Source organism: Nicotiana tomentosiformis, chromosome 11, assembly GCF_000390325.3.
Source record: "Nicotiana tomentosiformis chromosome 11, ASM39032v3, whole genome shotgun sequence".
In the NCBI taxonomy this organism is placed as follows: domain Eukaryota; kingdom Viridiplantae; phylum Streptophyta; class Magnoliopsida; order Solanales; family Solanaceae; genus Nicotiana; species Nicotiana tomentosiformis.
In genome coordinates, this window is record NC_090822.1 from 19,096,819 (window position 1) to 19,117,476 (window position 20,658).

Sequence of the window (20,658 nt, forward strand, 5' to 3'; positions counted from 1 at the left end):
ATATTTGTACAATATTACTTATTGGTTAGCTTATAGTTAGTAGTCCCTCAAATAATCATGGCAACAGTTTACATTATTAATCATATAATCTTAACTTATCTAAAGTTATGTGAATGTGTTTTCCATAATATTGCATAAGAAGCTGCCGAGATGATTTCTCATAGAAAACAAAATGATTTACCCACTACTCCTATAATGCACAAGTGGAATAAAAAAACAAATAAAGAAACGCACTTAACGGTATAGTTTAATGGTCAATAAATTTGTTCAAATTTTAGGAGAGACAAAAAATAATAAATAATCAAATCTAAGTGGGTAAAGTTATCCACATACACAAAAAAGAAAAGAAAAAAAACACGATATTTCATTAATCCTAAACCCATCCAGTGGATCTTGCCACGTCTCCCCCCCCCCGGGACCACGGAAATACATTCCTACATTTTCACGCCACAAAACTAAACAACCCCCCCACCCCCCCACCCCCACCCCCACCCCCAACACAACTGAACTGACAGAGAAGACTGTTCCCTACTAAATCCATATGCTTTTGTACTAGACTAATTTTCAAGAATTCTACTGTATCCAATTCAAAAGATCAGTTTTTTGGTAATACCCAGTTCAAAAGATAGCATTTTTAGTATAGAAAAACCTCTGCTGATGCAAATTACCTAAGACTTGCTAGTTGACTCCCTTTGTGGTTTCTGCAATTTAAGGTACAATTATTTATTTTCTTGGTTGTTTTGTTTTAAAGAAAGATTGTATTTTGATGGAGGTAAGAAACTTTAAATAATTTCAATGATCTTGAAATTGGTACATTTCAATTATATTTTAGTACACCCAATCTAGAAAATAGCATAATTTTGATATAGATAATTGATATATGATCTTCATTTTCTGCTTAGTTTAGTTGAGCTAAGATCCACATTTTAGATTTGTAAATTGTAATGATTCTAATAATACCCAGTTCAAAAGATGCTTTTTTGTTATGAATTAAGCTGTGCTGATACCAACCCCCCTTAGACTTGCTGGTTCACTCCCCTTTGGTTTCAGCCTTCTAGATACAATCCCATATCAAGAGGTGGAGCCAGCATTTGAAGTTTATGGATTCGGGATTCTAGTTTATTGCGTTCTAAATTAATAATTTGTACATACTCAATGGATTTCTTAAGACAAATACAGAGTTTGGACTAAAACTACTGGGTTCAGCCGAACCCGTAAGTTATACTCTAGTTTCACCCCTGCCCATATCTCTAGTTTCACCCCTGCCCATATCACTTTCTTGATGTTCTAGCTACATTCATTCATATGAATGTGGATTTTCTTAAGATATGTGGTTTAGTCATAGAGGTTAAGAACTATAAATATAATCAATGAGCTGGAAACTTATAAATTCATTATGCACCCAAGGGTGTGATTTAGTGGTCAATGAAGTCGGAGGAGAACCATGAGATCTTAGATTCAAATCGCGCCGGAGGCAAAAAAAAAATACTGGGTGATTTTTTTTTATTTGCCTAAGCTTTGTTGGCAGAGTTACTCGGTGCCTGTTCTGGTGGGAGGTAGCAGGTTACTTGTGGAATAGTTGAAGGGCGCGCAAGCTGGCCACTGTCAATAAAAGAAACTTGTACATTCTTTATCGATTTGTAATAGTTCTAGTATACCCAATTCAAAACATTGCATTTTGGACATCGATAATTGACATGCTTTTCATTTTCTTTTTGTTTGATGATGTGATCTGAAGTGGAATGAGTCTTGGAGAAAAGTGACACTGATCTAAGAATCTCTCATTATCTTTTTAAATCCTCTAGACTTTGTTGATAGTATAAAGATGCTGCTAAATGATGCTGAATTGTTGCTTTTTATATCGGAATTTAAGGCAAAGTGTTGCCTCAAAATGAAAGTTTTTTCCAAAAAGATGGGCAAAAAGGAGTTAAATGATCTGAACTGGAACACCTTTGTCAATGTGGCATTTACTAGGATATTTTTCAGCATGTTCTTGTTGTGTTCACATTTTACTTCTTCTATGTTATTTCTTCTTTTTCCTTTTATCTTCCTATTTACTTGTTTCAAGGAGATGGAGTATGAGAGATCGGTAAATAAGCATTTTCTTTAAGGATGGAAGTTATTTCTAACTTTCTATAAATATTATCGTACTAGCTACACCTGTTCTGAGGAAGAGAATGTTTTTGGCATAAAAAATAACTTCTGCTTTTACATGCTTTCAGTTTGTTTCGGAATTATAGTTTGATGAATTAGGTGATAAATGTGCAAAAGTGAAATTTATTTTGAGATGGACTAATTTATATTCTCATAAATATGCAGTTATGTCGTTTCTTTAACCTTCTGATCCCTGTGTTGGTTCTTCTTGGATGCAGTCAATTATAACTTGAGTTGCCTGAATCTTCTCTGATTGAGCAGTGCTCGTGTTGGAAGTTAGCAGGAGAGGAGCCAATGTTGCTTCATCTCTTGTTTTCGTTATCTCTCGTCTTGACATTTATAGAAAATGGGAATGCTGGTATAACAAGCGCATTTGTTCGAACTCAGTGGCCGTCTGTGGATATTCCTCTTGCAAATGAAGTATTTGCAGTTCCAAAGGGTTATAACGCTCCACAGCAAGTAAGTTTGGAGTCCTAAGACTTACTTTCTTGTTGGATCATTCAAAGCTTTCTTAAAGAAGTATTTGTTTGGTTAGAGTCTTTTATCCTAGTCAATTCTTATTCGACCGTTTTAAGTCTGACCTGGTCAAAAAGATAAATCCATGTTGTTGTTCGGTGTTTAGCATTCGTTCTTCAGATTTAAAAGTTCTTTACGATCACTTTCTGGACGAAATGAGAAAATTGTGAAATAAACAACAGTATAATATTGCTGTACTCCTAATCTATAAATAAACGTTCTTGTCACGCTCATCGTTTTCCAGAACATGAGAAGCTTAAACTCCACTTTTTGTTTTTTTCCTGACAATTTGACCATGATTTCTTTGAGACTAGTTCAACGACAAGCTGTTTCTAATGCAGAAGTCTTGCTCCGATATGTTTTTTTTTCTAGGTGCATATTACACAGGGTGACTATGACGGGAAGGCTGTAATAATTTCATGGATAACTCCTGATGAACCAGGGTCTAGCCAAGTGCGTTACGGCTTATCTGAGGGGAAATATGATTTTACTGCTGAGGGGACTGTAACAAACTACACATTTTACAACTACAAGTCCGGTTATATACATCAGTGCCTTGTTACTGGCCTTCAGGTAGTCAACACCAACATTTTTGTTATCCTCTTTATTACATCATGCCAGTGCAGTTCTCACGTAGCATATAGGCGAGCATTCTCATATACTTTTCCCACAACCAAATAAGTACTGCTTAATTTTCTGTTTGTGGGAGGGTGGTATTTCATTTCTCTGGCAATATAATTGGTAGGCATAATCTCTCCTTAGTTCCTATTACATGATTTCCTCTGTTTCATTTCAATAAGGCAAAGACTGGCACATGACTAAGAACAAGGGCCTTAACTGAGAAAGGATTAAGAATAATAGGTCAACTAACATTTCGCAATTGTAGAGTTTGAAGAAAGTAGTAGACATAAAAAAAAGAAACTAATAATAAAAAAGAAAGTATGATGTAATTACTAGAGTTTGGATATAAACTTGGATTGATAGAAGAACATCAAATTCTGGTTTCCATCTGGCTTATTAGATGATTTTAAATTTTTTGTTCATCAGATCGAATTCTGATTTGCATCTGGCGGTAATAGCATATAGATGTCTTAAATGTTTCCCTCCTCCCCCTTTTCCAATCTGTTTGACCAATTAGCTTTTATCTTCTGGTTTAGTATGACACGAAGTACTACTATGAAATCGGAAAAGGCGATTCTGCTCGGAAGTTTTGGTTTGAAACTCCTCCAGAAGTTGATCCAGATGCTTCTTACAAATTTGGCATCATAGGTAAGTAGTTTAAATTTCTATTTGATTACTTATCTAAACAAGTTTCTTAAGTTTTTTCAGAAGGACAAGCTGCCTGTACCTCTTTAGATTTTAAGATGGTTTATGCACCACGACATCACATACCTTTGTTACGATTGATTTAACAATATAGAACAAGTTTCTTTTGTGTTTTTCTTGCTATTGTGAAACAAGTCAACCACTCATAGGAAGCAACATTAGAAATCTGTGACTCTCTATTTTTCGGTGAGAAGTTAGCTAATGTTTCTTATCTGTTCACCATATTTAAACTGAGACCGTGTATCAAAAAGCATTCGAGTTTTTTCACATATTTTATGCACTATGTTATGACATTATCATGGCAAGATTCTTATTTGAAATTCATCGACGTTCTTTGCAGGTGATCTTGGTCAAACATATAATTCTCTTTGTACTCTTCAGCACTACATGCAAAGTGGAGCCAAAAGTGTCTTGTTTGTTGGAGATCTCTCTTATGCTGACAGATATGAGTATAACGATGTTGGAGTTCGTTGGGATACATGGGGCCGCTTCGTTGAACAAAGTGCAGCATACCAGCCATGGATTTGGTCCGCTGGGAATCATGAGATAGAGTTCTTTCCAAATATGGTAATGACTTTACATATGTTTCACAAAGTTTTTGGCTTTTTATAACGTCAGCACTACTGTACGACATGTTTTATTCTCATTGTTACTACTGCTTTCTAGTTACAAAATGAGATTTACTTCATTTTGTTCTCAGATGTCAGTGTATGTTGCAACATTCTAGTAGCCACAAGCACTCCATTCACTCGAACTAAAGATGACTTAAAGATGTTCTGCGCTTATGTTGAACAATGGCTATTCTTTCACAATCCTCAGATGGACCTGAGGCTGTGATGGCTAGATACGCCAAGCATGACCATAATTCTATATTTAGCAAAATTCCCATATTCATTTCTAATTCAGACCTCAGATGTGCTCATGTCTTTGAGAGCAATGTTTTAAAATGTACTAAATTAGAATAACATAAAAACATCTCGGATGAGTCATATACAAAATTTCTCCCTTCGTAAGGACCTCTGCACTGTGTCCACTTAAGATATTCTGATGCCCGTTGACAATACTTCTCATTATGTACAGGGGGAAGTAGTTCCATTCAAATCATTTCTATACAGATACCCCACACCTTATCAAGCTTCAAGAAGCAGTAATCCCCTTTGGTATGCCATCAGAAGGGCATCCGCTCACATAATTGTCCTATCAAGCTACTCTCCTTTTGGTAAGTAGTTCCCTCTTATTTCTTGCTTCTTTTGTTTCTCAAACCAGCTACTTTAACATTCCTAAGTGGAGGTAGTCAGATAAAAGGGTGATGAATCATACATCAGTCTGTTTTCTCTTGCTTTAGTAGGTGCAGTACTTTGTTCTGATATCTTGCCGTTAAAATCGAATTTACAAATTCTCTAATTTCAGAAGACTTAAGGAAACACAAACAAAATATTTGCAGCTCCACAGAGTGAAAATGTCTGTGTTAGTCGACTAATGAACTTTCTAAATGAAATGCAAAAACATCATGTAATCAACTAAGTATATGCATCTGTAAGTAAAAATCCTCGAACTCATGCTCACTAGCTTTTGCATTGCAGTTTTGCCAAGATGATTTGCTGGCTTCTTTTTGCTAGTTGTTTTCTTCATGACCAGTTATTTGTTCTTTTACTGCCGAACTATGTCCATGTGAAGGAAGGAAAAATATTCCAGTAATTATTTGGTGCATTTGGCTGGGGATTTTTTTTCTCTTCATGTACAGGTCTCTTCAAGCTTAGAACAAAGTATTTTTGCTTTTTTAATGCAAATAACAAGCTTTAGGACTTAGTTTTGAATTGTCTAAAACCTGAAAATGTTTCTAGTTGTTCTTGTTTTGCTATATCTTTGACCATCATCTACCATAAAAATGGTTCTTTTGATTGGATAGCTACTCAGTCGCTGTGTCTCTTGTCTTGCAGTAAAATATACACCTCAATGGCATTGGCTGAAGCAGGAACTTAAAAATGTGAATAGAGAGAAAACTCCTTGGCTTATAGTCCTTATGCATGTTCCCATCTACAATAGTAATGAAGCTCATTTTATGGAAGGGGAAAGCATGAGATCCGTCTTTGAAAGATGGTTTATCAAACACAGGGTTGATGTGATCTTTGCTGGCCATGTCCATGCTTATGAAAGATCAGTAAGTTGTCTTATCTCATCATCATACTCGCCATCGCTGCTTGTCTCTTCAAAGAAAAAGATGACATTTTGATATTATATATCCAAATCATGTAGCTTTTTGTATTAGCTATTGGGGCTTTGGTCATAGCTGAAACTAACCCCCGCGAAAAAAAACTCAGCTAAAACTAATCAAGATCAATAGGAAGCTAAGAAATATATTGACAAAGTTCAACCGACAATGCTCTATATCTTTGAGTAAATCGTGGTCTTTTCCACATAATATTGTCAACCAAAGATTGGAGCGTCTTAGCAGACAAATAGAAACACGTGGAATATTAGCAAAAATAGAGATTTTAGGCACAATAGAGAAGAATGCTGAGTTTGCCCCAGAAGCAATACTCTCGCTTTGTATATCTGGACTAGTTCACTAAGAAGTATCATGTTTATTGCCAAACTGATATATATTCTGGGACGACCTAACATTTTACTCAAAATATTTGAGCACAAGTTGCAGTAATGTGAGGCTATCAAGATATAGGCTAGAGAGACATAAATGCCTTTATTGAAGACGAAATTTTAAGTCAGTGTATTTGACACACTGTTGCCGTAGAGAGAATTTAGTTACGGAAATCAGTTGCACATTTTTTCTCTCTCGTCTTCTTTCAATTTTTAACTTTATCTGTATTGTAATAATTATGCTGTGATGTTGAGACCTCCTATTTTTTATCCTTTTCAGTATCGCATATCTAATATACACTATAATGTCTCGGGTGGTGATGCTTATCCCGTACCGGATAAAACAGCTCCTATTTACATTACGGTTGGTGATGGAGGAAATCAAGAAGGTCTTGCTTCAAGGTTAGTTACACAGATTGCAGGGATTACCCTAGTCAATGACACCTTATGCGCTCTTGCTGAATTATGTGGTCCACCTTATCTGAAAGTTTGAGTTACGTTTTGACGTTTGTTTTTGCTTCTTTCTTTTCCTTCCAAGAATGTCTCTAACCACTACAATTTGCACAAGGGATCCTGTAATTGATTTATTTTACTGGGTTGTTTATGTTGTTGTTGTTGCTGCCTCTGTTAACAGCCTGAGTTTACCGAATTTTATTACTGTACATTTTATGCTATCCAACTAATGTGGCTTTCTACATGATGTTGAACACTTGAACTATCATTTCCCTTTCTATGCAGATTTAGAGATCCACAGCCAGATTATTCTGCTTTCCGTGAAGCTAGTTATGGTCATTCGACGCTAGAGATCAAGAATAGAACACATGCATTCTACCACTGGAACCGAAATGACGATGGAAATAAAGTTACAACTGACTCGTTCACGTTGCACAACCAGTATTGGTCAGTATCATCCTTTTCTAGCTTTTCCATAAAATTTCTTTTCATTTCTCCCACAATAATTTGTTTATTGCGCAGATTAGCCAGATCTTGATAAAATTGAAGAACTTCCAACTCATAGCTTTCAGACTTTAGATCCATGCCATAAAATAGTGAACAAATGTGGTGTTTACTTTTATGTAAACAACACTGGATCTTGAAATCATTCTCAAGGCTAAAAGGTGCTTTTGTAAACCACATTGCGTCTTGTGTAAAAAGGGCAGCGCGGTACACTAAGCTCCCGCTATGCGTGAGGTCCGGGGAATGGCAGGACCACAAGGGTCTGTTGTACGCAGCCTTACCCTGCATTTAAAAAAGAGGCTGTTTCCACGGCTCGAACCCGTGACCGTCTGGTCACATGGCAGCAACTTTACCTGATGTATGAGATACTGATACTTAACTAAAAGAGTCCGGAATAGTAGATGCCATGACTAGGATGGCTAAGCATATATAATGCACTTGCTCTTATTTTCTAGTCGATGGACCGACCTTGTGATTTTTGTGATAAATTTAGTTACCGAACAAAACTGGAACAACATTTCTGCATTTAATCCTACATGGAAAGATCTAAAAAAATGCTTTTGATGCACTGTGATGGAAACTAATTGGTTTCGCCGAAATATAAAGCATTAAGTTTCCATTACTCTCACAAGTGAAGCGTTATTTTTTACTGATAAATCTTGAGAAGTTAGTACTTGTACCTCAGCTATATGCATTCACCGCTTATCGATTCTTCCACAGTTGCACCTGTCAATATCACTATATGTCCGAGCTCTTAAGACCATTATATTATTTGAAATACAAATTGGTGTTTGATCATTCTTTTACAACAGTGGTGTCCGAGTCAACTTGCTTGCACTCGGCTGTACCACTAGGTACCTTCTACCTCCCATCATCACAGGTATTAGTAACCCTGCCCATCGATGCTTAAGTAGATGGAAATGAATCACCTAGCGTTTTGTTTATGCTAGAATTTTGAACACTGAACCCCCGTAGTTTTCACGCACTTTATTAACTGTTAAGCCATGCTCTTGACTGCTACATAGCAGTAAATGATTCCTGTTGTTTTTTTATCGTTGATGTCTCCCATACTAATGAGTACAAATCATTGTTATGCAGGGGAAGTGCTCGTCGCAGGAGAAAGTTGAATAAGAATCACCTACACTCTGTCATTTCGGAAAGGCCCTCCACTGCACGGTTCTGAAACATAGTTTCTCAAGCATGTTGTCAACTTAGTGGTAGTTTTATGCCATGGTCCTACTATCCAGTTTCGAAATCTATCTACTTTGTTGAAGAGAGAATCCAGCTACCTTACTACTAGTTGTATTGGTCACTTAAAATAAGAAATTTGTGTTGTTTATGGCAGCATCATGTCATTATGGAAGTGTTTAAGTCCTTGTAAATTTCTCGCGATGATTGAAACTCTTTCGTGTTGAAACAACTACTTATTAGATTTTTATCGTCGTGTTATTTGACTAACTAGTTTTTGGACAGGTGTGTTGCACAACGTGTATCATGTTATTTGACTAACTAGTTTTTGGACAGGTGTGTTGCACGACGTGTATCTTACCGCATGTGTTTTTGGACTAGTTTTTGTCAATATTTTGGTAATTCAAATTCTAGCTTTTCAGGTTCCCACTTTTAGGATAGATAGTATTATATGATAACCCTGTTGATGGGCGTTTTAAAAAGAATAGCCTACTATGATAAAAGTTCTTTTTCACTTCTCCACTCAAGAGAATCAATAGAAAATCAATTATTTTTTTTTCTAATTTACTCTTATATATTAAGTCGCCATTTTTCAAATTATTGGAGAATTAGTAGTCAAAAGTGATACTAATATTAATTACCATTAATGAGGATAATTTAGTAAAATAAATACTTAATTGATGTTTTCTTAAGGATAGTGCAAAATGCATTATGGACAAGTAAAAAGCAACTACATTCTTAAGGAAGTACAATATTATTAACTCATAATTAAATCCATATTATTTCTAATAATACATCTAACCAAACAAAGGACTTACTCTAAGTTTATATATGTAAGCTTATACTACATTTTATTCTTTCTCCAGCTTCAGCTTTACTTCAGAAGTTTTGCAGCTTTACATTTCTCTCTCCTCTGCACTAATCAAACAATTATCTACAAAAATGTTCAATTCTACAAATTGTCACTGCCTATGACAGATACAAAATAACTTCTATTGTGTACAAGTCTTACAACAACAAAAAAACATTCCTATAATTTTTTTTTATTGTTAGGAGTCCCTGTATATGGGCTGTGGTGCCCATTTGAGATGCAAGTTCAGTTTTCCTGATTTAGCTCCATCTAATTCAAAGGTTTCTTTATATTCTCCTTCCATTAGTACTCTTGTCAATGTCAGTATGCATCTTCCCATGTAATCCTGCCAATAGAAGAAAAATGTAAACACTGGAAATGAATCATTGTAACCACATTTATGTAGCAGCGGTACAAAACAGAAAAAGCTTACCGATGCCCTGTGTTTACATCAAACTAATAAATACATTACATGTCTTTCATATAAAACGTTTACCGCTAACCATGGCCGATTAGTATGTACTTTAGCCTCAATCCATCACTTACAACAACGACAACATACACAGTATATTCCCACATGTGGGGTCTGGAGAGGATAGTGTGTATGCAGATCTTACCCCTACCTAGTGAAGGTAGAGAGGTTGTTTTCAATAGAAGAGGCACATAAAGGTAGGGAGGAGGAGGAGGAGGAGAAAAAGAAAAAGAGTGGGAGAAGAAAGTGAGGGAGAAAAGAATAAGTAGTACCAAATAGAAACAACAAGGAAATACGATAACTAAAACGAACTAAACAACATGACATAATATAGATCTGAGAATAAGAAAGTACATGCTAACCATTGCCGATTAGTATGTACTTTAGCCTCAATCCATCACTTACAACAACGACAGCAACCCAGTATATTCCCACATGTGGGGTCTGGGGAGGGTATACGCAGATTTTACCCCTACATAGTGAAGGTAGAGAGGTTGTTTCCAATAGACCATCGGCTCAGAAAAGGTAGGAAGAAGGAGAAGGAGAAAAAGAAAGAGACTGGGAGAAGAAAGGGAGGGAGAAAAGAATTAGTAGTACCAAATAGAAACAACAAGGAAATACGATAACTAAAACGAACTAAACAACATGACATAATATAGATCTGAGAATAAGAAAGTACATGCATACTACTAATACTGGTAAGAAACTTTCAACTACCTACTAACCTTCTACCCTAATCCTCGACCTCCACACCCTTATATCAAGGGTTATGTCCTCAGTAAGCTGAAGTAGCCCCATGTCCTGCCTAATCACCTCTCCCAGTACTTCATTGGTCTGCCTCGACCTCTAACCATAGTAAATTAATGTGGTATGGTGTAAATATCAAATGTCAGTACGTTTTTCCGTACAAAACAATGTCTTCGCCCCTTCCCCTAATCCCCACTTAAAATAAGGGGGAAATCCCTCAAAAATCATCCTCTATCTTGATTTGTAGGATTGATTTGTCATAAATTACATATATGGATCTCCATCGACAATTCAATTTATCATAATGAATAACGCTAATGTTTCTAGTGGTCTCACATGTCTGAGCAGTTTGAGATGCTAAGGGAGAAATACTAATTAATAACTGCTTCCCACACAATGAATAGCACAAATATATAAAAAGATGAGAAAACCAAAAGAGAAAGTAACAAAGGCCAGATTCTTACCAGCCTCACCTTTGGCCTCGGCAGTTTCTTTGTACTAATCAAGCATTATATATCAAGAAAATAATTGGAGATGACCACATTGTTTTGCTGGTCGGTTGAGGATAAGGCAAATGGTATTCAGAGGAATAGACAAGGCATGATTTTTGTCTGGATAAAAGCTAGATAATTTGTTGTTCTCCCTAATCATCTTGTTCTTTAAATGTTGATCATTCAATTAAAATTCAGGAATAGGGTAACTGATGAACACATTTGTAATATCGAGGTCCAACTTTTTAATGTTTCAATTGTTTATGTTGTCGGTTTTCTTAAATCTATCTGAAAATTAAGACTTTAATTTTCCAAAAAGATTCTAGTATGTCCCAAATCATCTGACAACTCCAAACAAGGCATTGGAGACTTTACCTGTTCTAAATTAAGCAAAAATTAGCATGGGTTTAATGAGGTTATTTCAGCTAAAGAAAATCTCACATCAGGAAACATTGGTGTATGAATAGATACAACACTTACTGGCTTAGTAATGCTAATGAAATATTGTACCAAGACCAATAGTAATAGGATAAGTACTTGGAATTGGTTATAGGGAAAAATACTCTACCTTTCCAAAGGTGTCATGGTCCCACACTTCTAGAATTAGCATATCATGTAACCCATCCTCAACGACAAAGTCAAAAGTCTGATTCCACACTGGATTTAAACTTTCCGGCACAACCTACATATGGACAAAAAAACCAGCGTTATACTTGGTTATGAATTATGAAGTTTAAAGCAAATTACTTTAGAAAAGTAGTCTTTAATGCATTAGACGGAAATCCAAGTGAAGAGTATCACAACAAAATGTCCTTGTCTCTGCTTACCAGAAAGAAGACAACGTAAGAACGTCTTTAAACCTAACTAAACATTTAAATAAAAAGAAGAAAAGATACCCTGGTTTTGTTCTTGGTTTCGGTCTTCTTCATAGTAATCACAACATAAGGATCAGCTTTTCCCATTAGATCAGTTGGTGCCAGATCGTCAGCTGATATCACGGTTACAGAAAGTACACCCCGTACTATTACGTCCTTTCTCCTGTTGATTTCACCTCCATTTTTGGTAGCTTCTTTTCCTTCTGCTCCACTTTTAAATACCTTCTCGAGTGAAGTCATTGACATATTCGGTGCAAAAGGGTTACTGAACCCATTCTTTATGCCATAAGGACAATACAATAGCTCCAAATGCACCTAAACCAAAGATGAAGAGAATAGGTCAGACAAAGAGCTAAAATAGACTATTGCATGAATTTGTTTATGTTTGCAATTGTCACCTGGCCCCTATTCTTTTGGTCTCTTTGGATCTCCAAATCTTTCACCAATTTCAACCAGACATCCTTCACCTTTCCAGGCTCAAGCTCGTTTAAACGGATATGTGCACATCCGATTAGTTCAGCTGCCTGAAGCCCTTCATCGTCATAGATCTTCACCACTAAGTGTTGTGTCAATGGATCTTCAATTACAAACTCGAAATGTTCATTCCACACTGGGTTCAATTGGTTGTTCTGAACAGAACAATTGGTTACTTAAATGTTAAACTTGGTCAGTGTATTACCAAATCTCTTCCATACAAACAGATGAAATGAAAAACTTACAATTGTTTTGCTTTTTTTCATTCTATCTCGTATAGGGCGGACATATAACTCGGCAAAAGGATCAGATTTACCAATGAGGTCTTTGTTTGTTAACTCCTTCGCTTGAACAAGTTTCACCTCCAACACTCCAGTAGGCTTCAGTTCAAGATCACTAATAACAATAAAATAGAATGTTAAACAGAAACCAGTACCTCAGACTTTGAAAATGCAATCAAAGTCCAAGTTTTGCATAAAAGTTCAATCGTTTACTTGTCCTGCTAAGGTCAATATTTAGATAAACATCTAGTACAAAATTTAACTTTTACAGCTTCCACAAAGACATTAGGTCATTATGAAATTAAACATGTTAACTTTTCAAGTTGGAAACTGATCAGCAAAATGGAAGAAAGTCATGTCGATTACTCTCCCGCATTTTGGGGACTTCTCCAATATCCAAATTCCAAATTCTGTCTTCTGATATCTTATCGAAGAAGTTCCTTATAATATTTAATGAGAAGCGAATGTGTTCAATTGGAATTAAAATTTGAAGCTCCCTTATTAACGAGAATACCTATAATCCCCAGGCAAAATGGGAATAATTTTTCGAACCGGCCATGTGATAGAGTCTTCAATGGCATCGCGGATGGTGCCCTGTAGAGAGAAATTCATTTAGTACACCTGGATAGTATCAAACCATAAGAAACATTTTAGAATTTTCCCAAACCTTGAGTGCAAAAATCGCAAACATGAGAAAACAGTCCAAACAAACAAACAGTTTGTCCTCTCATTTCTTACCAATGAGGACAGTGATATGAAATGCACCAAGAGACTATTAAAAAAAATGCTGAAAGTTTTCATCTTCGCTCTCATCACATATCATTAATGTGCCATAGCTACACTATGAAATCAAATGCAAAACAGATGAGATACCCTTGTATAATCACATAGAAACCTATCCTTGTACCAATCACATAGATTTTTTTTATACGTCGATGGCGTCGGGGCCAGCTTGCGTGCACCTCAAGTATTCCACTGGTACCTGCTACCTCCTACTAGCACATGTACCGGTAACTATTACCCACCACCAATCACATAGATACTTAGTATTCATTCAGTTCTTTCACTCTTTTCTGGAAAGGAGAGAGGGAACAGATAAATCATGGACCGTGCCAGCATTATCCATTTCCAGCACTCCGAGTATCTAAAGGACTTATTATATCTAATCAAGCAGCATCAGAAGTTATTGAAGGACTACAAGATGTGACTATATACATAAAAAAATTAAATGGTAAAATTTTGCCCAAACCTCAATTGCATCTGAAATGCCAGGTATTGCTGTCATGTCACCACCAACCACTTTAAGCGTAAAATCCAGCTTTTTCTGCAGACCACAAAAATTTCAGAGTTATTTTTTTCTCCTAAGTTTAGAAGTGGTGTTAGTTGTACATGTGTGGGGTTGTACATGTGTGTGGCTGTCCAGGTTAGCTTGCATCTTATGTGAACCCAGTGGCGGAGACGAGTTTTACTAAGGGGTGTCAAAATATAAGTAAACACATGAAGAAATGAAGCGTCTTCAACATATAGTATATATACATAAAAACAAAGATTTGACTTAGCAACACGGTGTAATTTTTCGGTGAAGGGGTGTCACCCTTTAGCTTAAGGTGGCTCAGCCACTGTGTGAACCTTACACTTCAACCAAAACAAAGTACAAGATGATTAATTTTGGACATGTTAGGTGTCATGCATGTCTTTATTGTGGAGTATCGGCATCTAAATCCATGAGTCATTTGGCAAATCCATCAATTATTGACCAAGTTGCTGTTAGAAAATCATCCAAATCCAATAGTTAACTCTAAACCCAAGAAATAGCTTTAGAAATTCATTAGTTGATTCCGTACTTGTATGTACACACGTGACACACACACACTTGTGTGGTAATAATACATAATTCAGTATGCTCAATAACCTTAGAAGGATACAAGTGAAGTTGGAAGTATATACAACACCTTTTGCCTTAGTGAATAACAAACAGCTCCAAAGCAGGGAAACTCATCAACTAGCGGCCTGAAGATCAGCCTGAAAACCCCAGTAAACCCAATGTTTTTCACCTAAAACCGAAGGAAACATTAATGTGAAATCAAATTCCCTGAGAAAAGCTAGAAAACTTTTGTAAGCTAAATGAAGTCTTAAGAAAGGTGACAAGAAAACATGGTAAATACAAGTTAAGAAGTGGAAAATAGGTCCAGCTATCTTTCTAAGATGGAGACCTTGAACAAGTAGATACTACACGGAAATGACGGGAAAAAGAACTATATTAGAGAACACTGGAGTAATAGAACGTCTAGAGGGTAGTTGAGAAGACTTTTAACCGCGTTGACTGTAGCCAAACAACAACCTTGTGAATAAAAGAAGACCATGAACACAGAGAAGCTAATCATGAATACTTAACAGATACATGTTCTCGAGGAGTAAGCTTGCCGAGAGGGAGCCCAGATCCCCGATATAGTTAAGGCTCCTGATGAGCCCCACATTTGTTCAGTGGAAGCTAATACTTTATGTATTTCAGACCTTTTTTATAGGTATCATCCAAAGTTGTAATAAGTTATTCCTAAATTGCTCCATGTGCTTACATCGGTCCTTGTTTCTGTTGGATGCTCTGTTAAGAGATATTTATGTTTGCTTAAGTAAGCTTTGTTGAGAATGTTGTGAAGGCTTGATTATGTTTCTCTTGCTGTGATTACCGGATTCGCTGGATCGCATTATTCCGAGTTATTTACAATGGCAACAAATTGGTATCTCAGAAGAAGTAGCATGTCAGTTCGAATTAAGATCACATTAAGTGTGCAATGAAACAAAAATGTCACAACGCTGAGGAGCGCAAGCTATTTAGTATAATGTCTAAGCTGTAATTACCAACTATATTACCTGCACTGGTAATGCTACACCAACATATGTCTTGATATCGAGTTTAATGCTAGGGTTCCCATCCCATTGCATCTCTAATTCCATGGTAATACCTTCAGTTCCATCTTCAAGAATAGAAATTCCTGTAAAGAAAACATCAGGTGTGAGCACCAGTGTGTTGAATAAAATATGTGTTTCTCCTCAACAAGCACTATATTTTATTACAGCTTAAATGAAACTACACAATGGATTATTATTCAAATAGCTTCATCAGGTTCAATTGTCTTCTTTATCCTTTTGTCTTTCCAAATTTATTTTGTCACATTTTGACTTCTCATGAGACATTAGTACTCGAGAATCGTTAGGAATACTCCAACGGTGAGGTAAGGGGTAACGGCTTTGACTTTTGATTAGGATAAAACTGGTCCAATGCAGTTTCTTAGGAAGTATAATATGCAAAATTTTAGAATAATTAAATGAAGCAAGAAGTTTGCCATCAATAGAACTGGTCCAATTGCCATCTATGGAAGTAGTCAAGACTCATGGGTGGATCAAAGGGGAAAGTAGGACAAGCAGAGAAGTAAGATAAAATCTAGTATAACGGGCTCAAGGAAAAGCAACAGCTTGAACAAAAAGAAAAGCACGGCTTGCAATCACTACCAAAGGGAGTAGAAAGCTCAATCATATTTCTTGTTACCTATTCTATGACCAATTTTAAGTCTTTCTACCCTTTTTGGGAAATAAATCCATTTATACACTAGGAATCAACACAACAAGCACTCTATAAGCCAATTTCAATTTTGTGTGCGACGAACATATAAACTAAATGTAAACTAATAATTAAAAAACAGTTGCAGGTTTTAGAAAAACATGCTCAAAGTCATTTAGTACAGGACCAATATTATTTAAGGATATTGCAAGAGAACAGAGACAGCAAATTAAAAGGAGAGGCAAGAAATGGAAGTTGGGCCATAACCTGGTAGATAATAATATACTAGTTATATTTGCTTCAATAAAAATCTTCCTTATTTAGGATATAGAGTTGAAAGCTAACTACTTGTTCATTGTTTTATCTTTCTTTTTTGAAATGAATAAGCTACTTTAAATAGTAAGTAGTAATATGTATCTCCTTCCCTTCTAACAATAAGAAATCATTTTCCAAACCACATGTTTATACACAGAAATAAAATGCAACTGCTGAAAAATGTTATTACGAGACATCATCTAACCTGTGAATTGAGGAGCAACAGTCCCAAGAGTGAACTTGGAAAATTTCAATGAAGCCAAAATCATAGGTCTATATTGTTCCAAAATTGGCTCCACACTTGACCTTACCAGTTCTGATGCTGCCTGAATTACAATTACCAGAACCAACTCAAATAACCAAAAAATTAATTAAAGGAAAAGAAAACCCAAATATTAGAAATTTAAAAAAAAAAATGCTGACACCCTAACAAAAAACCAAAAATGGATAGACATTTAGACTAACCTCATCTACATAAGGCCAGAGCTTTTCAAGATGAGAATTAAGCCACTTCAACTGTAAGAGTCAAAAACATGAAACAAACATTAAAAAAGTCACTACCTTTACACAAAAACATTAATCACAAATATGATAAATAAACATTTAGTAAAGATAAGATTTAAAACACACACACACATACTGACCTTCTGCTGATTGGAGAAAACAACCCAAGAAGGATACTGCTCAGGTGTGAAAATCTTTCTGGAATCTTCCACTGTCATTCTACCAAACGCTGCTATGGTAGTAGCCTTCACAGTTCAAATTCAACAACATACATCAAAATGCAACCTTTAAATTCAAAACAAAACAAAACTAAAAGATCCTTTTTTTTAATAATCAATAAGAAAGCAAGAAAACCCTTGTATTAATAATCAATAAGAAAAGCTAACAGACCCTTAAATTGACTAACCAGTTCAGAACGGAGTTTGGATCGGGCATTTTCAGATTTAACAAACAGAACTATTAGAGCAACTCCAACTATTAGTCCAACTACAAGTCCCAAAACAAATGACATCTTTTTGCTCTTCAAATTTTGCTTCTTCTTCTTCACAGTTCCTCTTTGTTTATTCAACTTCTTCTTTTTCAAGATTCTGAAAGTGAAGTTTTTGAGGAAAACTAGTACTGAAAAGTGACAATTAGAACGTGTTTTTGTTGTGTTCTTTACTTAAAGGCAAGAAGGGGATGAAGATTAGAGGTTTAATGAAGATATTAGAGATTTTCTTAAGATTTGGTATTGAATACTCACTCATTTTTTAGTCAAAATAGTTCTTTATTAGTATGTGATTTCAAAAAGAATTCTTTTAGAATTTTAAGATATTGATTTATATTCTGAAATATTAAAGAATTAATACAATTAAAGGTTGTAGTGAAGAGATCAGTATTCTTCCATTTTTCATTATAGGTTTCGAGCTTTGAATTTTGGGTATATAATTGCATTTAATAGAAAATATTTTACCTCTAAAATGAGATTTTCGGATGCATCAAACCCCAAAATTCCATTATTGGACAATCAAATGAAAAAACTAATTAGGAGTCGTTTGGTAGGATATATAAATAGTATTAAATATGGTATATAATTAATATATATATATTAGTTATACATAAATTAAAAAATACTATCATATAAAAGATTAATAATACTAAAATTAACACATATTATTTTTCCTAATACATCGTACCAAAGCAACCTTTAATGTATTAGGAACATTGTCAATTAGAAGTCTTTGTATTATTGTTTTCTCATTTTGATTTTCAAAGTGTTCTTTGGTGTTGTAATAAAGATTTGGACACCCAAAACTAGCCAAAGCCACTTTTTCGTAAATGTCCAAATTGATGCTGCGATAATTTGCCATTTGCCGACAGCTGACTTGAATACGTGTCGTGTAGGGGCCAGAACTAAGCCAATCATATTTCCTTGTCATCAAATCATGCATTGTTTTATTAACTTTTTTTATTATTTCGTTTTATATAATACTCACTATTGTCATTTGAAAATTAAATATCTTTTTAAAGATTGTCTAAATAAATTTTTAGTTATATAATACTCTTTCCATTTTAATTTATATGTTTTGCTTTACTTTTTAGTCTTTTTCAAAAATAATACTAGCATCATTCAGGACGAAGTCACCTTTTTTCGAAGGGTGTCAAATTATACTAAATAAATAATTAATTTTTTTACATATATTATATATTGTATGTTGAATCTTCGATTCCTTAGGTGTTATGTCTTAGTTTTTCAATTGACCTTTCTTAGTATACTTACTTCTTTATTTTTCAAAACCCTTTAGTGTGATATCACAATTGATATCAATAACAACAACAAACCCATCCCACGAATGAAATTTAGAAAGAATAATGTGTACACAAATTTTATCCCCACTTTAAAGACTTTGAAGGTAGGGAGTCTATTTTTAAATATTGTAGGTGATGTCATCTTTCTATATTTAGTAAGCACTTAGTTTCAACATTCTATTTTATCCATAATACACTTGTTTATATAAATGACATGACATATTTAAGTTCACATAATTTAAGCGCATGTGTATTTTTGGTATCTTGTACATATCCTTAATTTACAACTACAATATTTAAGTCTTTTTTACCGATTTAACTTTGTGCACATAAAACGAAATTGAGGGAGTATAGTTAATAAAAATACAACGTAACGAACTTTAAATTCTTGTAATTAATAGTTCAAAAATTAAGGAATGTTTAAATGCTTCACCTCAAATTTGATCACTACACTCGCTACAAACTTCTATCACTATCATATGTGAAAATAGCATGGGCTAGTCAGTTTTTGGATTAGTAATTGAAAAATAACTAGCGTTTGTAAAGTCATTAAAAATAGTCACTTTTTTGCTGCAACACGAAAAGTTTCAGCATAATATACTGGAGATTGGTGCACATGTATACGAACTTTTAGCATATATGCTAGAACTCTAGCACACGGAAAGTTCCAGTATAATATACTGGAGATTGAAGCACCTATATATGAACTCGCATATATTATGATGGAACTCCAGTACATTATGCTAGAAGTTCACATGTAAAAAATTCGAACTCTAGTATATTATGCTGGAATATTTTTCGAATTTTGACCAGTGTTTTCGTTCAGATTTATCTTTACATGAAAATGGCTAAATCTCGATTACTTTTAAAACTGTGATTATTTTTCAACTATTACTTGTAAATCTGACTATTTTTGAATTTCGCAACTAGTTTTCATATCTAACCAAACTATAGTAGATGAGTTATCATGTAATAACTATTGATCAACTAAAGTCAGAATTATATAGGTCATGATTACATTCATAGATGTCAAATATGGTGTCTGGTCATACATACAATATTGGTGTTGAAAAAAATTAGATATTTATAATATTCGTCATTAAAGAGACACCTAGGTTGCTTAATATTTACATGAATATATTTGCGTATCTCTATTGGTATTGAACTTTCTTAAGTGTTAATGATAAGATTTTGGGTGAACGGCGAGAATTATTGAACTAACGAAGATGATATAATGGATCCAGAATAAAAATCAAAGTCAAGAAAATTCCAGCTCAGATATATAGAACCAGTAGTACTTATTTCGAAGAATGAACCTGAATAGTCACTCATCTAACCGTTTAAATAAAAGATAGCCGGAGAATATATATGTCACGACCCGGTCCCATCTTCGAAATCGTGATAGCGCCTAACATTTCACTTGCTAGACAAGCCAACGTTAGAATAGTTTTTAGTCCTTTTTAACAAATCAAATTATCTGATACCAATTAAACTGAATAAACTGAGATAGAATGAGAAAAATACCAAAATAACCGCAATATCTAGATACAATTCCAGAATTGG

The 20,658-nt window shown here is 34.8% G+C and overlaps 2 protein-coding genes and 1 long non-coding RNA gene across 3 annotated transcripts; 1 reads left to right on the top strand and 2 right to left on the bottom strand.

Moving 5' to 3' along the window:
• Positions 1–505: 505 nt before the first annotated feature.
• Positions 506–9,021, top strand: LOC104121130 (bifunctional purple acid phosphatase 26-like). The gene is made up of 10 exons (XM_070187930.1): positions 506–713; positions 2,373–2,613; positions 3,043–3,243; positions 3,828–3,939; positions 4,337–4,563; positions 5,077–5,215; positions 5,937–6,157; positions 6,875–6,996; positions 7,333–7,494; positions 8,650–9,021. Exons 2-10 carry the CDS (start codon positions 2,449–2,451, stop codon positions 8,732–8,734), a joined length of 1,434 nt encoding a protein of 477 aa, XP_070044031.1. The 5' UTR covers positions 506–713; positions 2,373–2,448; the 3' UTR covers positions 8,735–9,021.
• LOC138900682 (uncharacterized) lies at positions 8,865–9,175 on the bottom strand. The gene is made up of 2 exons (XR_011411812.1): positions 9,058–9,175; positions 8,865–9,005 (listed from the first exon to the last, which is right to left on the bottom strand). It is a non-coding gene; the product is annotated as an uncharacterized lncRNA (long non-coding RNA).
• A 299-nt stretch (positions 9,176–9,474) lies between these two features.
• Positions 9,475–18,023, bottom strand: LOC104121129 (synaptotagmin-5-like). Its single transcript, XM_009633037.4, has 13 exons — positions 17,714–18,023; positions 17,448–17,552; positions 17,269–17,319; positions 17,009–17,129; positions 15,801–15,922; positions 14,882–14,983; positions 14,179–14,253; positions 13,444–13,523; positions 12,894–13,044; positions 12,573–12,803; positions 12,196–12,489; positions 11,868–11,981; positions 9,475–9,935 (listed from the first exon to the last, which is right to left on the bottom strand). The coding sequence occupies exons 1-13, from the start codon at positions 17,816–17,818 to the stop codon at positions 9,789–9,791; spliced, it is 1,698 nt and encodes a 565-aa protein (XP_009631332.1). The 5' UTR covers positions 17,819–18,023; the 3' UTR covers positions 9,475–9,788.
• Between the last annotated feature and the right edge of the window lie 2,635 nt (positions 18,024–20,658).